The sequence below is a fragment of the Oncorhynchus mykiss genome, chromosome 17 (genome assembly GCF_013265735.2).
Source record: "Oncorhynchus mykiss isolate Arlee chromosome 17, USDA_OmykA_1.1, whole genome shotgun sequence".
Classification (NCBI taxonomy): Eukaryota; Metazoa; Chordata; class Actinopteri; order Salmoniformes; family Salmonidae; genus Oncorhynchus; species Oncorhynchus mykiss.
The window spans coordinates 34200398-34218660 of NC_048581.1; the positions used below are offsets into that span (position 1 = coordinate 34200398).

At 41.1% G+C, this 18263-nt stretch overlaps 1 protein-coding gene across 1 annotated transcript in view; it reads left to right on the forward strand.

Moving 5' to 3' along the window:
• LOC110493775 (potassium voltage-gated channel subfamily H member 1) overlaps positions 1-18263 on the forward strand; it is a 60609-nt gene that overhangs the window by 27322 nt on the left and 15024 nt on the right. The window contains exons 10-11 of the mRNA XM_021568248.2: positions 4754-5006; positions 18025-18221. Of these exons, the coding sequence (XP_021423923.1) occupies positions 4754-5006; positions 18025-18221 (450 nt within the window). The remainder of the gene's footprint in view (positions 1-4753; positions 5007-18024; positions 18222-18263) is intronic.

Consider the following 18263-nt stretch of genomic DNA (forward strand, 5'->3'; position numbering starts at 1 on the left):
GTGAAGTGAAATGAAAAAAAAACTTTCCACAAATTCTAAAAGATTTAAAACGGAAAGGTGCTGTATTCACCCCCTTTGCTATGAAGCCCTATTAAAGATCTGATGCAACCAATTACCTTCAGAAGTCACATAATTAGTTAAATGAAGTCCACCTGTGTGCAATCTAAGTGTCACATGATCTCAGTATATATACATCAGTTCTGAAAGGCCCCAGAGTCTGCAACAACACTAAGCAAGAGGAACCACCAAGCAAGCGGCACCATGAAGACCAAGGAGCTCTCCAAACAGGTCAGGGACAAAATTGTGGAGAAGTACAGATCAGGGTTGGGTTATAAAAAAAAATGGAAACTTTGAACATCCCACGGAGCACCATTAAATCTATTACAAAAAAATGGAAAGACTATGGCACCACAACAAACCTGCCAAGAGAGGGCCGCCCACCAAAACTCACAGACCAGGCAAGGAGGGCATTAATCAGAGAGGCAACAAAGAGACCAAAGATAACCCTGAAGGAGCTGCACAGTGGAGATTGGAGTATCTGTCCATAGGACCACATTAAGCCGTAGACTCCACAGAGCTGGGATTTACAGAAGAGTGTCCAGAAAAAATCCATTGCTTAAAGAAAAAAATAAGCAAACACTTTTGGTGATCGCCAAAAGTCATGTGGGAGGTGCTCTGGTCAGATGAGACTAAAAATACAATTTTTGACCATCAAGGAAAATGATATGTCTGCCAGAGATTTGAGACTGGGACGGAGGTTCACCTTCCAGCAGGACAATGACCCTAAGCATACAGCTAAAGCAACACTTGAGTGGTTTAAGGGGAAACATTTAAATGTCTTGGAATGGCCTAGTCAAATCCCAGACCTCAATCCAATTGAGAATCTCTGGTATGACTTAAAGATTGCTGTACACCAGCGGAACCCATCCAACTTGAAGGAGCTGGAGCAGTTTTGCCTTGAAGAATGGGCAGAAATCCCAGAGGCAAGATGTGCCAAGCTTATGGAGACATACGGACTTGCAGCTGTAATTGCTGCAAAAATAATTGACTTTGGGGTGGGTGAATAGTTATGCACACTCAAGTTTTCTGTTTTTTTTGTCTTATTTCTTGTTGGTTTCACAAAAAAATATATTTTGCATCTTCAAAGTGGTAGGCATGTTGTCTAAATGAATGATACAACCCCCCCAAAAATAAATTTTAATTACAGGTTGTAAGGCAACAAAATAGGAAAAATGCCAAGGGGGTGAATACTTTCGCAAGCCTCTGTACCTGCTGAGTGTGGTTTACAATAGATTTGATTTAGATTGTTCAGCAATAGTTTTGCTGCACAAAACCCATCAGCAATAGTGTGGTTAGTTTTACTTTAAACAATCAGTGTACATGGTCATTTTTAGACATACAGGTCAAAGTTAATCATTTCATAACAAGGAATCACTTTTGGGAGGTGCACTAAGCATGGCTAAAGTGGGAGAAGAAAATAAACTCACTACACATCCAAACGGTCAAAACCATTCGATTTTGAGATGGTATGATCCAAAATTGTGCTAAATATTTACTGGCTATGTCATAGCTCATTTGTAAATGATAAATGTTGATACATTTACATTACTAGCTCAAACACTTAATCTGCAAAAATGACAAGTTAATTAGTGGGTGGTAATCTGATAGAGTGGTAGATGGCAAGTCTCCTTTATGGCTCAGATTAGGTGCCTACACAGTATGCACCAGGGCTGCCCAACCCTCTTCCTGGAGATCTACTGTCCTGTAGGTTTTCAGTCCAACCCTAATTTAGAATATCTGATTCAGCTAGTTAAGGTCTTGTTGAGCAGCTAATTAGTAGAATTAGGTGTGTTAAATTAGGGTTGGACTGTAAACCCACAGGACGGTAGATCTCCAGGAAGAGGGTTGGACTGTAAACCCACAGGACGGTAGATCTCCAGGAAGAGGGTTGGACTGTAAACCCACAGGACGATAGATCTCCAGGAAGAGGGTTGGGCAGCCCTGGTATACACCATAGCATAATTTCCACATGCACATGTACACATCAACTCAGACAGATCCAGCTCAGAGAGGCCCAGCTCAAGAGCTCCATCAGCAGCAGATTCGAATTTAGAATGGAAAATGAATGTGTTTATGCAACAACTATTAGTGCATCGAATCATATCGCGTTGATTCATTCTCTAATTCAACCGAATCGCACCAAATTGTTTCAAACTAAAACTTAGTGTTCCTGTATCGTATCGGCGCCCATGCATCTAGATACGCGTCGAATCGTCTTGAAAGGGAATGATGCACATCCCTACAATTTATTTTTATTATTGTATTATGTCAAAAGGGAATAGATTCATACTGAACTACAAATACAAGCTGATGTTCTGTCAACTACTGTCATATTTCAACATTACCGGTTCCTAATTGTCTTCTGGCTCATCCTAAATTAGAATTATTCCTGACCTGGTCCTGCAAATGCCTGTTGGGTATGACCTCTTAACATTTGACACAATAAGAGGTTCAGAGGTAATCATGTGCAATTGGCCCCCAATTCCCAGAACAGGGAGCGACATTTGCAAAGATTCACCCCTTTGAAGTTGATGTTAAAGGGATCATTATTTTTGTGGGGAAGTTTTGGCTTATTTAAGACTTGTTAAACGCCCACACCAGTAGAAATCCACATTTTGAGCTGAAATACTATGGCCAGAGCTTACCCATTATGTTCCACAACGATTTAAGTCAATAAGTCATCATTTTTGTCAAAAAATGATATCTTTGGGCTTGAAGTGACAAATTCGACTGCCCATCTGTGTGAATGCGGAACTTATAGTTACAGTTGAAGTCGGAGGTTTTACATACACCTTAGCCAATGCATTTCAACTCAGTTTTTCACAATTCTGACATTTAATCCTAGTAAAAAATCCCTGTTTTAGGTCAGTTAGGATCACCACTTTATTTTAAGAATGTGAAATGTCAGAATAATAGTAGAGAGAATTATTTATTTAAGCTTTTATTTCTTTCATCACATTCCCAGTGGGTCAGAAGTTTACATACATTCAATTAGTATTTGATAGCATTGCCTTTACATTATTTAACTTGGGTCAAACATTTTGGGTAGCCTTCCACAAGTTTCCCACAATAAATTGGGTGAATTTTATCCCATTCCTCCTGACAGAGCTGGTGTAACTGAGTCAGGTTTTTAGGCCTCCTTGCTCGCACACGCTTTTTCAGTTCTGCCCACAAATTTTCTATGGGATTGAGGTCAGGGCTTTGTGATGGCCACTACAATTCCTTGATGTTGTTGTCCTTAAGTCATTTTGCCACAACTTTGTAAGTATGCTTGGGGTCATTGTCCATTTGGAAGACCCATTTGCGACCAAGCTTTAGCTTCCTGACTGATGTCTTGAAATGTTGCTTCAATATATCCACCACATTTTCTTTCCTCATGATGCCATCTATTTTGTGAAGTGCACCAGTCCCTGCTGCAGCAAAGCACCCCCACAACATGGTGCTGCCACCCCTGTACTTCACGGTTGGCATGGTGTGATTCGGCTCGCAAGCCTCCCCCTTTTTCCTCCAAACAAAACGATGGTCATAATGGCCAAACAGTTCTATTTTTGTTTCATCAAACCAGAGGACATTTCTCCAAAAAGTATGATCTTTGTACCCATGTGTAGTTGTAAACCGTAGTCTAGCTTTTCTATGGCGGTTTTGGAGCAGTGGCTTCTTCCTTGCTGAGCAGCCTTTCAGGTTATGTCGATATAGGACTTGTTTTACTGTGGATATAGATACTTTTGTACCTGTTTCCTCCAGCATCTTCACAAGTTCCTTTGCTGTTGTTCTGGGATTGATTTGCACTTTTCGCACCAAAGTACGTTCATCTCTAGGAGACAGAACGCGTCTCCTTCCTGAGTGGTATGACGGCTGCGTGGTCCCATGGTGTTTATACAAGCTGTTTAAAAGCACAGTCAACTTGGTGTATGTAAACGTCTGACCCACTGGAATTGTGATACAGTGAATTATAAGTGAAATAATCTGTTTGTAAACAATTGTTGGAAAAATTACTTGTGTCATGCACAAAGTAGATGTCTTAACCGACTTGCCAAAACCAACCTAAGTGTATGTAAACGTCTGACTTCAACTGTACATGTCGTTGCGGCATGCATGATCATGAGCGGTCATTGTAGGCTATAATTTCACTTCCCCTGTGAGCACAGGCTGACTTGGCTTTGCTGTACCACAGGCAAAGCCTGCGAGAAACCTTCCTGCCAAAGATTGCACCATGTCCATTACAATGTATAAAAACGCATATCAGCTATCTTTCAATAGTTAACCATATAACTGGGGCTTCATCTTATCATTTCATCTATTTGTAAGGTGGATTTGCGGCTGCAATTTATGAACGATGCCAAAACTTTGTAGATAACAATATATGGCGAAGCCAAAGATAGGGCAGTGGTTTCCATCTGTGGCAAACTTTTCCATAAATCAATGCTTATGACAAATCCAGCTCCAGAACCAGCCACAGTGCCAGCTGGCTAATCTTTTGAATATGATGTTGTAAAAAAAATGCAATAAAATAAAATGCAACACCATAACATTAGCTAGTTAGACAAGGTTAGCAAGATAGCTAGATAAGGTTAGCATGCTAACTAGCTACACTGACAGCTATCAGTGCCCTATTTGTTGATGTTTACCAACTCCATGAGAAAATACCACAACCAATTTGTGAATATGTATAAGTAACCTTCGTCTTGCGCAGGTGTTGCAGATCTGCCCCAAGGACATGCGGGCGGACATTTGCGTCCATCTTAACAGAAAGGTGTTCAAGGAGCACCCAGCCTTCCGACTCGCGAGCGACGGGTGCCTACGGGCCCTGGCCATGGAGTTCCAGACCATCCACAGTGCCCCCGGAGACCTCATCTACCACGCGGGCGAAAGCGTAGACAGCCTCTGCTTTGTGGTGTCCGGGTCCTTGGAGGTCATCCAGGACGATGAGGTTGTGGCCATATTAGGTGAGGGTTAATTTATTCTTGATTTTTAAACCTTAATTTATCCAGGAAGTGCCATTGAGGCTAGAAGACAAGAGGGAGACATGGCCAAGAGGCCATCTTTGGTATCTGTATGTATAGTCAAAATCTGACACTCGAAAACAATTGCATCCTAAAATGGTGTGTTTTCATGTCCATATTACTCTTAGTGACCTTTAAATGCATAGAGCATTGATGGACCTGGATTATTGCTCATTTGGTGAATTTGAGGTCAGAGTAAAGTGGATTATGCTGAAAAACATGTATTTCCTGTTTGTGTACACCTGGCTGTAAGGTATTGCATCACATTAGTATTCAAGACGACACTAGAGACTCTGATTGCTGAGATCCACCCCTTGATGTAGGTTCATGTCTGCTGCTTTAAAGCGTAAACCAGCCTCATAATAGCTTATTTTTAATGAAAAGTGAATAAAAGCGTTCCTATTCTGTTCAATCTGTTCAGGAAGTATGCTCAAGGGCCTACATTGAGCAAACTCTATTTTTATGCATTAAGTCGTTTTTTGATAAGAGCCGTGACAATATCTATGCAACCCCTTAGGGCGATTCTCATGAGGCCGTTATTATGTGGAAACGAATGTTGTGAAAATTAGCAGTGTCCAAGCAAACAGTAGTAGTCCTACCTGTAATAAACAAAATCAGCTTTGTGTGATTCTCGGGAGGTGACGTACAGATGTAGGATCTTAATTTGAGCCAGTTTGCTACAGCAGGAAAATAATCCTGCAGCAACAGGAAATGTGAATTATTATGTAGAATATGATGGATTTTTTTTCTTCTGAAAATTGAGTCTGAAATTTCTAAGTGAAAATGACAAACTTCAGAAGCCTTTTTTAAACCTCATATGCTACAAGTTAAAAATATCCGCATTGCAGGAAAGTTCTCCTGCAACAGGGTGGTCAAACAGGGCGGCGGGTATCCTAGTGGTTTGAGCGTTGACCAGTAACCGGAAAGTAAAATAAAACTGTTGATGTGCCTTTGAGCAATGCACTTAAACATCATTTGCACCAGAGGCACCGTACTACTATGTCTGACCCTGTAAAAACAACACATTTCACTGCACCTATCCGGTATACAATATGTAACAATAAAACAAATAATAATCATTAAGATCCTACATCTGTTCGGTTTAACCACATAAGAAGTCAAATGAAGACAAAAGGACACTTTCTGAAATGACTGGGACCTAATGTGAAGGGAACTTGGTCACACTTTCATTTAAAAGGCACTGTAGGTGTACAGCAGGGTTCTCCAACCTTTTCTAGCATGAGAACGACATTAAAAAAAATAATTACATCAAAAATGGAAATGAAAAAACATCGCAATTTTGCGCCACCAGAATATTTTTCCTTACAATATTAAATCGGACAAAAATGGATTACATAATAGCTATATTAACCATATTTTCTCATCTCATTTTAAAAGGAATTTTTTCACAATTTTCAAAATTGTTTAAACATGTTCAAAATTAGTCCTTCCTATCAGGTGCGCTCCAGTAATCCTTGTCATGCACGCTCCTCGTGATAGAATAAATGTCTTTATTCTCTTCACAAACTGCAAATTCATCATGCATTTCCATGGCTTGACATAAGGTAATTGACCACCAGAGCCATGAAGATATTTTTGACCACTGTTTTTAACTGATACATCAAGTCAATTGATTAAGGCATAATTCTAATGTCATATATAATTATATGGTCACTTGTTTATACTGTACTTTGCTAACACTATAAAAGCAAAATGAACTAGAGGAGACCATGGCATGTGCTCATCAGTTTAGATTGTGTTACTTTCGTCCCACCCGTCTCTCCTGTAATTTCTCCCGGGCTAAAACGCAAGTCTAGCTAGCATGATACTTGAAACCTATGCTGTCATTTAGTCACTAGATGGGTTAAGAAAATTACATATGTTTTAATACTTTAAATACGTCCGGCTCCATTTTTCTTCTTTATTGCCATGTTATAACCAGCAGCACACAGCAACGCTGACCATATTTAGCTTTTATGAGAGAGAGAGATTTTCATTCAGAAATGCAAGCTGCCTCCCTTTCGAGGGGCTGATGCAGTTTCTTCTCTCAGTAATTATTTGTCCCGTTTTCGAGAAGACCCCCTCAGAGGGAACGGATGTGGCCACTATGCAGAGTCTCCCTGTCATGACTTTGGTAAGCCGTAGGTAGACAGAGGCCTTGTTCTTCCACCAGGAGCTCCTCCAAATAGGATCGGACCTCCATTATGGCATCTGCTGAGGGATTCCTTCGTGCTGCATCCCCAGTTGCTCTCTCGTCAAACAGCATCCAAACAGCAGACGTTTGTGGCACTACTGCTGGAGCTTCTGCTCCATCTGATCCCTCTTCTTCCTGTTGCCCTGGTGCCTGATCCAGCTGACTGCTGGGCCTGTCCCTCCCTTTTGATGGGGTTATTCTTTGAAGAGCCTCATCAACCGCTCTGGCATCAATTGCTCTGGCACACTACTGTGTAAGTGCAGCGGTTTCTGATAGCACGTGATTATATTCCATTCTGTGGAACTTCCTGTCCATTGATGAACATAGGGTGTCCATCAACTCTGTCACATGTCCTGTGGTTACATTTGCTTCTCTCTGATGTTTGGCTGTGATTCGCTGCAGACCCTTACACAGTAGTGTCATTTTTGAGGCTGTCACATAGCTGAAAGAGAGAACGGTAACTTATTAGTTCAGGTTCATGTTTTGTCTACTGATACTACATTCTCATCTACTGCTCATATACATATATAATACTGGATTAAATAATGATGTAGCAATAACTGCTTACTGTACCTCTCTCCACTGAACTCCACAGTGACCTGCTCAAAGGGTTCCAGGACTCTGCACACCTCCTCCACCACCTCCCATTCCTCTTGGGTCAGAGCATCAACAGGTGCATTGACAATGGCCAGGGTAGAGATGATGGCATTCTTTGACTCAAGAAACTGCTTCAACATATAACATGTTGAATTCCACCTTGTAGTGCAGTCTTGTTTAGGCCTCAGCTCAGGCATCCCCATCTGGCATTCTGTAGACATTAGTTTTTCAGCACCAACTGTGCTCCTGTGGAAGTATTACACAGCTGCTTTCACTTTGTCCACTTTTTTGTCTACTTGCCATTCTCTGGCAACTCTCAACTGTTCCTCTGCCAGGTTCTCTGAGGTGTGTCTGTCGCTGAACTCAAAGCAGTCCAGAAGACAGCTAGACATAAAAAAAAAAATCTTCAATGAAGTGGCATGTAACCGACATGTAAGAAGTGTTTACCCTTGATGTCCAGCAGTCAGTGGTAAGGCAAACTGCAGAAGCTTTTTGGACTCTTTCCCGCACTGAAGCCTGTGTGCTCTCGTACAGCTTAGGAATAAGTGATTTTGAAAGGGTTTTCCTGCTTGGAATTGTGTACATTGGATTTATACTGTTGTTATAATTTTTAAAACCTCTGTCCTCTGGCAATCATTTTAGCCAATGCCATATCAATTTGGCCTTGTTTTGCTACAGACATAGACTTTGGCATAAACTGGTCCAAATCAAATCAAATGTCTTTATATAGCCCTTCATACATCAGCTGATATCTCAAAGTGCTGTACAGAAACCCAGCCTAAAACCCGAAACAGCAAGCAATGCAGGTGTAGAAGCACGGTGGTTAGGAAAAACTCCCTAGAAAGGCCAAAACCTAGGAAGAAACCTAGAGAGGAACCAGGCTATGTGGGGTGGCCAGTCCTCTTCTGGCTGTGCCGGGTGGAGATTATAACAGAACATGGCCAAGATGTTCAAATGTGCATAAAGCTTCACAGTTGGGTGCACAGTTCGCATATGCCGGTGTAGGTTGTGCGTAGAACCGACATTATATGAGATTTTGTTTTGGCAAATTCTACACTGTGCTCTAACATTGTCTACATTATTAAAATACTGTGCTTCTGACTAATTTTCCAGCTGTTGTTTTCACAGCTGTCCTTCCTCTCTCTCCTCGGCTGCTAAGTGTGTGACTGTGAGTGAGTTGTCTCGGCCCTTCCTCACGCATCTTTGGTTCATTGGTTGACACTGCGTGTCTGATTGACAGGAACAACAGGTGAGGCTGTTAGTCTGAGCAGACAGTCAGAACAAATGTGTGCGCTTGAGCATTTAGGCCTATATTATTTTTTTATATTTTTTATTATTTGAATTAGATCATTCTTTTCATTTAAATCTTTTGATTATTCATATCTTAATTTTAAACAATTATTTTGTAAATAGGTTCTGCTCTTCTGACATGCGAGCCGGCTCCCAACGTTCACCTACAAGAGCCGGCTCTTAGAGCCGACTCGTTCGCGAACCACCCATCCCTACTATGGAGTGATAGACAAACGTGCGCATTAAACAGACAGACGGTAAAATGCTGGAAATGAATTGGAGATATTGTGTTACGTTTGGCCTTTTAAGCCTATATTGGGTAACCAGGGGTGGGATAATGTCAATGTGGCTTTGATTGGATAGTAGCTGGGGGCTTTATAATTTATAATTTATAAATTATAGGTTGCGATGGAACTTATTGCACTCATAACAGGCAGCTTTGCACTCATTTTCACTTTGCTTTCAATTTAGCTACTTGGGTCATCCCAGACTGGCTGCACAGGTTTTGTTCTATCCCAACACTACCGCACCAAATCCCAACCACAAGGGCTTGATGACTAGTTGATTAGGTAAATCAGGTATTATAGTTTTGGGCTAGGAAAAAATAGTTTCAGTTTAGGGAAGTCCTGGACCAGATTTGAAACCCCTGCTCTATTACAATTGAGTCAAAGTTTTTCAGCTTAGCCACCCACTATATAGGAACAAACATGCCATATTTGTTTTAACCTGTAGTGGTTGATATTATTTTCAAATACTTGTGTGATATAAGCATTTAAAAATATATTTAAATTGCTTTAGAAACTTTTTCTTGGTTCCTTCAGGCAAAGTGGGGGAGGAGAAGGGGCACTTTTGAGTCAGACCTCTGACAGATGCTGGTCCGATGATGGTCTGTTAACTCATCCTCACAGAGATTAGCTGTGTCACTGTGACAGAAAAACGCTGGTAGGAAGTGGGATGATGAATCTACAATACTCTAGGGCTGCTCTCTGCATCCTTTCGGTGATTGTTTTTTCCTCCAAATCGTCAAGCTAGAAGACTGGTTATCCCGATGGAGCTCATATTTACGCCAGGGATAAATATTTGGATTGCTCTCTCCCTCTAGCTGGGACTTTAAGAAATGAGCAGGAGAATATCCCGCACTAAGAGGGTCTTCACAGAAATACACTCAGCTACACATATACCGGAATGTAAACTTGCGAGCTTGTCACGTTTCGACTGCTATCTCTGGAGGTAGCACATGACACTCTCCCAACAGCTGCCCACCTCTAAGCACTGTAATGTAAACAGAATTGTCTCGTTAAGCTAACACTTACGTAAAATTGTAATAGCAATGTTTTTGAAATGGCTGAAATGTACATACAATTTCCTGTTTTTTTTTTTTTTTGACTTCTTTTATCTATTTTTTTTTAACCTGAAATAGAAATTGTAGTAACAGCCGTAGCTTTAAATCTCAACAGTGTTTTTTTTTTTTGCTTTACTGCACCGAGGTCCAGGCAAGAAGTAACTCCCCAGGGAATTATCATTTTCAGTTTCAATTTGCTTTTACCTCATATAGGTGGTGGGCTGTTGCAAGCTATGATTTAGTTTTCGAAATGTTCGAAACTCTGTCGAGGGAGGAGCTGGTTTTTACATATTATGTATATGAATTTCTGTTGGTTGGTAATGTAAATTCTTGCACATTTAAAAAAAATACTTTTATGTTCGCTAGCTGGATAGGCAAACATCGTGAGTACTAAACTGTAAACGAATGAAAACTTGTGTACTCTCTCTGCTGATCATGTCAGCCAATCACGTTGTCCCTATCTAAACCTAGTAAACGGCTGGTGAATCCTCGAGAGAGATCGCTGTCCGACAAACTGCTATTAGGTCAAGTGTTTTTTGTAATCTAACTATTTAGTTATAGAAACACGATACAATCAATGCAAACTGTAAAATTACTCCCAATTTAGAACACAGCAACATCGGTAATGTAGCTAGCTTGATAGTTAGCTAGCTAGTTACAACAAGTAGATATGTTGCTTCCTAGAAGAAGCAGATAGCTTTATCACTAGCTAGCAAGTCATTCTGAGATGAGCAGCATTTTAACTACCAGTTTATTTCAAGTAATAATTTAAGACTACACAAATCTATAGGACTAGCAGTGTAAATCTAATACAGTCATCAAGGCAGGACCCACTAATTTAATTCATACATATAAGAAATACCACATATGTCAATAGTTGGAGTAGGATGAATGCAGAGCACCCTGCCCCAGACTGTCAGGATGTGGCAGGAACTACATTCCTTTACTGTGATTTGTTTTATCTATTCTTGTCTCTCACTTTTGTCTCATATGATTTATTCAGCTCTCCTGTTTCCTGCTCTAATAGATCAACCACATGCCATTCACCAAGCATGGGCTGATTCACTCACCTGTGAGGAGAACTATCCTACTGTAGTTTGAACTAGACTTGCTGTCACTATTTAGAAGTTGAGACTGCATATGCATTTGCCTGTTGTCTTTACTTCGTGGGTTTTGTCTAGTAGTGCATTTCAGAGTTAAAGAACACCAACTACAGATACACGTGCTTGTTTGAGCATCTCAGTTTAGATTCAGTTTAACAGGTGACAAATAGATTAATATTGTAACATGCAGTGGGGAGAATTATATTGCCCCAGTCAGGAGCCCAGGCTTTCCCCATAGATGGTAGAGTTCTCGTCTCTGGACCATACAAGCTTTAGAGTGCATTCTGCTAAGGCACTTGTCTCTCTCTACATCCGTCAGCTACAGTTGAAGTCGGAAGTTGACATACATTTAGGTTGGAGTCATTAACACTCGTTTTTCAGCCACTCCACAAATGTCTTGTTAACAAACTATAGTTATGGCAAGTTGGTTAGGACATCTACTTTGTGCATTAGAAGCTAATGATAGGCTAAGTGACATCATTTGAGTCAATTGGAGGTGTACCTGTGGATGTATTTCAAGGCCTACCTTCAAACTCAGTGCCCCTTTGCTTGACATCATGTGAAAATCAGACAAGACTTCAGAAAAAAATTGTAGATCTCCACAAGTCTGGTTTATCCATGGGAGCAATTTCCAAACGCCTGAAGGTACCACGTTCATCTGTACAAACAATAGTATGCATGTATAAACACCATGGGAACACGCAGCCGTAATACCACTCAGGAAGGAGACGTGTTCTGTCTCCTAGAGATGAACGAACGTTGGTGCGAAAAGTGCAAATCAATCCTGGAACAACAGCAAAGGACCTTGTGAAGATGCTGGAGGAAACAGGTACAAAGTATCTATATCCACAGTAAAACGAGTCCTATATCGACATAACCTGAAAGGCCGCTCAGCAAGGAAGAAGCCACTGCTCCAAAACCGCCATAAAAAAGCCAGACTACGGTTTGCAACTGGACATGGGGACAAAGATCGTACTTTTGGGACAAATGTCCTCTGGTCTGATGAAACAAAAATATAACTGTTTTGCCATAATGACCATCGTTATGCTTGGAGGAAGAAAAGGGGAAGGCTTGCAAGCCACAGAACACCATCCCAACTGTGAAGCACGGGGGTGGCAGCATCATGTTGTGAGGGTGTTTTGCTGCAGGAGGGACTGGTGCACTTCACAAAATAGATGGCATCATGAGGAGGTAAATTATGTGGATATATTGAAGCAACATCTCAAGTCAAGTTAAAGCTTGGTCACAAATGGTTCTTCCAAATGAACAATGACCCCAAGCATACTTACAAAGTTGTGGCAAGAACAACAACGTCAAGGTATTGGAGAGGCCATCACAAAGCCCTGACCTCAATCCTATAGATGTGTGTTGGCAGAACTGAAAAAAGCGTGTGCAAGTAAGGAGGCCTACAAACTTGACTCAGTTTTTCCAGCTCTGTCAGGAGGAATGGGCCAAAATTCACCCAACTTATTGTGGGAAGCTTGTGGAAGGCTGCCCGAAACGTTTGACCCAAGTTTGAAAAAATTAAAGGCAATGCTACCAAATACTAATTGAGTGTAAGTACACTTCTGACCCACTGGGAATGTGATGAAAGAAATACAAGCTGGTATAATTCATTATCTCTACTATTATTCTGACATTTCACATTCTTAAAATAAAGTTGTGATTCTAACTGACCTAAGACAGGGAATTTTTACTAGGATTAAATGTCAGGAATTGTGAAAAACTGAGATGAAATGTATTTGGCTAAGGTGTATGTAAACGTTCAACCAATGTACAGTTGGTGACCAGGGTGGGATCCTTTCGATACGCCTATGGGGCCTGGGCACACAGATGCTCCTAGAGAGAAGGGGGAATACTGAAGCATGCCACGATGACAGTTCTACGGTCTCCATCAGAGATCCAGGCGTTTGGCATAGATGGTAAAGCATTCATTTTTGGACTGCAACATTGTAAGATTGTTACCTCCACGGCACTTGATGTACATTCATTGGTAGGTTACACTATTTTTAGATACTTCAAATACTGCCTGAGACACCTTTTTCTATTTGTCTCCGTACAATAAATGGTAAAACACTATTTGTAATGGTGGTCTTTGTTCATATGTACAGTATATGCATGAAACTTAGATTATGGAAAACATGTCTCACACTCATTGTTAGTAGAATAATGAATGGATTGGGAAGATTTTTGGCATGGTCAACTTTTGGAAGGTTAGTAGAAAAGTAAATAATTTAAACCACCTAAATATTCTGACGTTCACATAACATTTTAGTATTTGAAACAAACATTAATTTCATATAAGCCTACAGGCTCTTTATCAGGTGGTGTAGGGCTTCATTGTAAATCAGAATTTGTTCTCAACTGACTTGCCTAGTTAAATAAATGTTAAATAAAAAACATTTAAAAAAGATTATTCTAATGCATCCAACATTATGCATGCCCACCATGGTATTAGGCAGCTGCTAATTGAGAACTCGTCTGGTTTAAGGAATCTTATTGCAGAGCACATTGTACAACTGTTTTTAGAGAAGATTGTATTGCAAGGTATGCTATATGTGTTTGGCCAATATGCATATGCAGCTGTCCTTTTTTTAAATCTCCATTCTAGCATACATGACACACACACACATATTTCTATCTACATGCTTTTATTTTGGTTTCTTTAAGCCTGCAGCTAGTTATATGAAATTAGACATATAATCAGGCCAAAACTTGATTCAAAAATTGGATTCACTGACAGAGAGCTATTGAAACACAAATTGGCATTTACAGTATCTGGCTAGGCTAGTCAAACTGTAACATTGGCTAGCTTTCAATAAATTGGCTAAATGGTCAACGGAGTTACATCTTCATAAGATCAGGACAAATCGGATTGCATTTAGCATATTTCAAGTGCACTTAAATATATATTTATCTTATTTCAGTTTTTGGGAGCTATGTTCCTCTTCGTCAGACAGAAGCTCGTGTTTTCACCAGAGGCTGTGTTTACATCGTAGATAGATGCAGGCCATTGGGTGCCGTCATCACAAGGGGTATGTACGGGAGTTCTGATTTGGTTCCATGTTTAGCATTTCGGCAAATTTGCCCGAGCAGACAGAATGGTGAAAAATGCTTCTTATGAGAAAATATGCAAGAATTGAAGGTGCCAACAAATGTTATAGTCATCATAAAAATGTTTTACGGTCATATAAAAAAACACTGGATCATCCCTCAACGTGGATTGATCAAGTTCAGGTTTTTCGGGTTCGGCCAAACACGTAATATAATGACAACCATGATATTGATCAAATTAAGCCTGGTTTGTTCTAAGGTATTTTTAATATGGTAGCTAGTGTAAGCCTAAGAGCGCATATCTAGCTATGGTTCAGCTAAACGTCAGCATTCCGCTAAAGCCAGCACGTTTGTAAGACTGCATAAATTATTTTGTTTACTTAGCTAATGTTTTGTAGCTGTGCAGCCTATATTATTATATGAATGATACTGTATGATAACGTTACTTTACCTTTATATCCGTATGGGAGGGATAAACGTTCATTATTTATATGCTAACGTTACTTGATCACGAAGCATGTTAATGTTAGTTAGCAGGAGTTCGCTTTGTATTGCTAGCTAATTTAATGTGTACGGATGAGAAAATAAATCATTGCTTGTGGATTGTAGCATTATTCAACAATAGTTTGTAGTTTGTTTTAGAAGAAAAGTTGCTCTGCTTGTTAAATAGTTTGTGCGTACTGGCAAGTGGCTACTGTGATATTTACGGTATATTTGAGCTGTCGGCCAAGAATGTTGCATTGTCAACCACAACGAAAGGTAAAGCAAGGATGTAATGTGAATTGAAAAGTAGATATACGAACCCAATGGGAAGAGGATATTAACATTTCAAATCAAATGTTATTTGTCACATACACATGGTTAGCAGATGTTAATTTGAGTGTAGCGAAATGCTTGTGCTTCTAGTTCCGACAATGCAGTAATAATAACCAACGAGTAATCTAACCTAACCATTTCACAACAACTACCTTATACACACAAGTGTAAATTGTGAAGAATATGTACATAAAGATATATGAATGAGTGATGGTACAGAACGGCATAGGTCAAGATGCAGTAGATGGTATCGAGTAAAGCACTTCTCTCAAAGCACTTCATGATGACGGAAGTGAGTGCTACAGGGCGGTAGTCGTGGGGAGCACACAATGAAAATAGTCCGGGTATCCATTTGATTACCTGTTCAGGAGTCTTATGGCTTAGGGGTAAAAACTGTTGAGAAGCCTTTTTGTCCTAGACTTGGCACTCCGGTACCGCTTGCCATGCGGTAGTAGACAGAACCGTCTATGACTGGGGTGGCTGGGGTCAATTTTTAGGGCCTTCCTCTTACACCGCCTGGTGTAGAGGTCCTGGATGGCAGGCAGCTTAGCCGCAGTGATGTACTGGACCGTACGCACTACCCTCTGTAGTGCCTTGCGGTCAGAGGCCGAGCAATTGCCGTACCAGGCAGTGATGCAACCATATCTCGATGTTGCAGCTGTAGAACCTTTTGAGGATTTCAGGACCAATGCCAAATCTTTTTAGTTTCCTGAGAGGGAATATGCTTTGTGGTGCCCTCTTCACAACTGCCTTGGTGTGTTTGGACCATTTTAGTTTGTTGTTGATGTGGACACCAAGGAACTTGGAGCTCTCAACCTGCTCCACTACAGCCCCTTCGATGTCTCATTGTTGTCACTGACCAGGCCTACCACTGTTGTGTCGTCTGCAAACTTAATGATGGTGTTGGAATCGTGCCTGGCCATGCAGTCGTGGGTGAACAGGGAGTACAGGAGGGGACTGAGCACGCAACCCTGGGAGCTCCAGTGTTGAGGATCAGCGTGGAAGATGAGTTGCTACCTACTCTCACCACCTGGGGGCGGACCGTCAGGAAGTCCAGGATCCAGTTGCAGAGGGAGATGTTTAGTCCCAGGATCCATAGCTTAGTGATGAGCTTTGAGGGTACTATGGTGTTGAACGCTGAGCTGTAGTCAATGAATAGCATTCTCACATAAGTGTTCCTTTTGTCCAGGTGGGAAAGGGCAATGTGGAGTTCAATAGAGATTGCATCATCTGTGGATCTGTTTGGGCGGTATGCAAATTGGAGTGGGTCTAGGGTTTCTGGTATAATGGTGTTGATGTGAGCTATTACCATCAGCCAATCAGAATGAGTTCTCCCCCACAAAAGGGTTTATTACAGACAGAAATACTCCTCCGTTTCATCAGCTATCCGAGTGGCTGGTCTCAGACGATCCCGCAGGTGAAAAGGTTGGATGTGGAGGTCCTAGGCTGGTGTGGTTACACGTGGCCTGTAGTTGTGTGGCTGGTTGAATGTACTGCTAAATTCTCAAACAATGTTGGAGGTGGCTTATGGTAGAGAAATTAACATTCAATTATCTTGCAACAGCTCTGGTGGACATTCCTGTGGTCAGCATGCAAATTGCACGCTCCCTCAAAACTTGAGACATTTCTGACATTGTGTTGTGGTGACAGAACTACACATTTTAGAGTGGCCTTTTATTGTCCAACACAAGCTGCACCTATCAGGTGGATGGACTATCTTGGCAAAGGAGAAATGCTCACTAACCGGTATATAAACAAATGTGTGCACAACATTTGAGAGAAATAAGTATGGAACATTTCTGGGATCTTTTATCTCAGCTTATGAAACATGGGACCAACACTTTACATGTTGCGTTTATATTTTTGTTCAGTATATTCCCCCCCCCCCCCCCCCCCCCCCCAGTCTATTTTATTCACAAAGCTATATTTACCCAGTCACTCAAAGCTACACTGTAACTCCCAAATCTCCCATAAGCTGTCTGATGCATTTCATCAATCCAATTTGGACACTGGAGAGGGACAGATTTGCATTTTCATGTGTGGAAACCAAAAGGTCTGCATATGTGTTAATAACCATGGCTTATGGACTCTTGGCTAATAGTTTTTTCGATCTGTTTCCAGAAAAGTAGAAGCTCGGTGAAGTGAGGGATGCAACTTTTCATTAGTAAGAGCTGGAATATGTTGTTTTACAATTCAGTACAGCGTCTGTTTGCCTTGTAGGCGACAAGGCTTCTACAATTGGTATCGCAAATGCACTGTGTATCATTTTACCCCGTTGGTCTCAAACTAAATATTTTTTAAATACCAGTTACGTAACGCACTCTTTTTTTAAATGGTCTTTTTTTGTGTGTGTTCACATTGTACAGGCAGTTTGCATTGAAGAACATTTCAGGATAGAGGTATGACCTTGGGCTTTTGACTTTGTACTACCATGAAAGGCTGCAAGATTAGCTTCATGGCAGTTAGATTCATATCATTGTGGATGGGGTTTCCCTTGTTATCATTCACTTCTCTACTTCACTACTTCTCTCTCCCCTTTCTATCCCCCGTTTTGTATCTTCACAGGAAAGGGAGACGTGTTTGGGGACATCTTCTGGAAGGAGGTGACCCTAGCCCAGGCTTGCGCCAACGTCCGGGCCTTGACTTACTGCGACCTCCACGTCATCAAGCGTGAAGCTCTGCAGAAAGTTCTGGAGTTCTACACGGCCTTCTCTAACCACTTCTCCCGCAACCTGCTGCTCACCTATAACCTCAGAAAGAGGGTAAGCTGCCCGGGAACATTGCTCTCTCTCTGTGTCTCAATA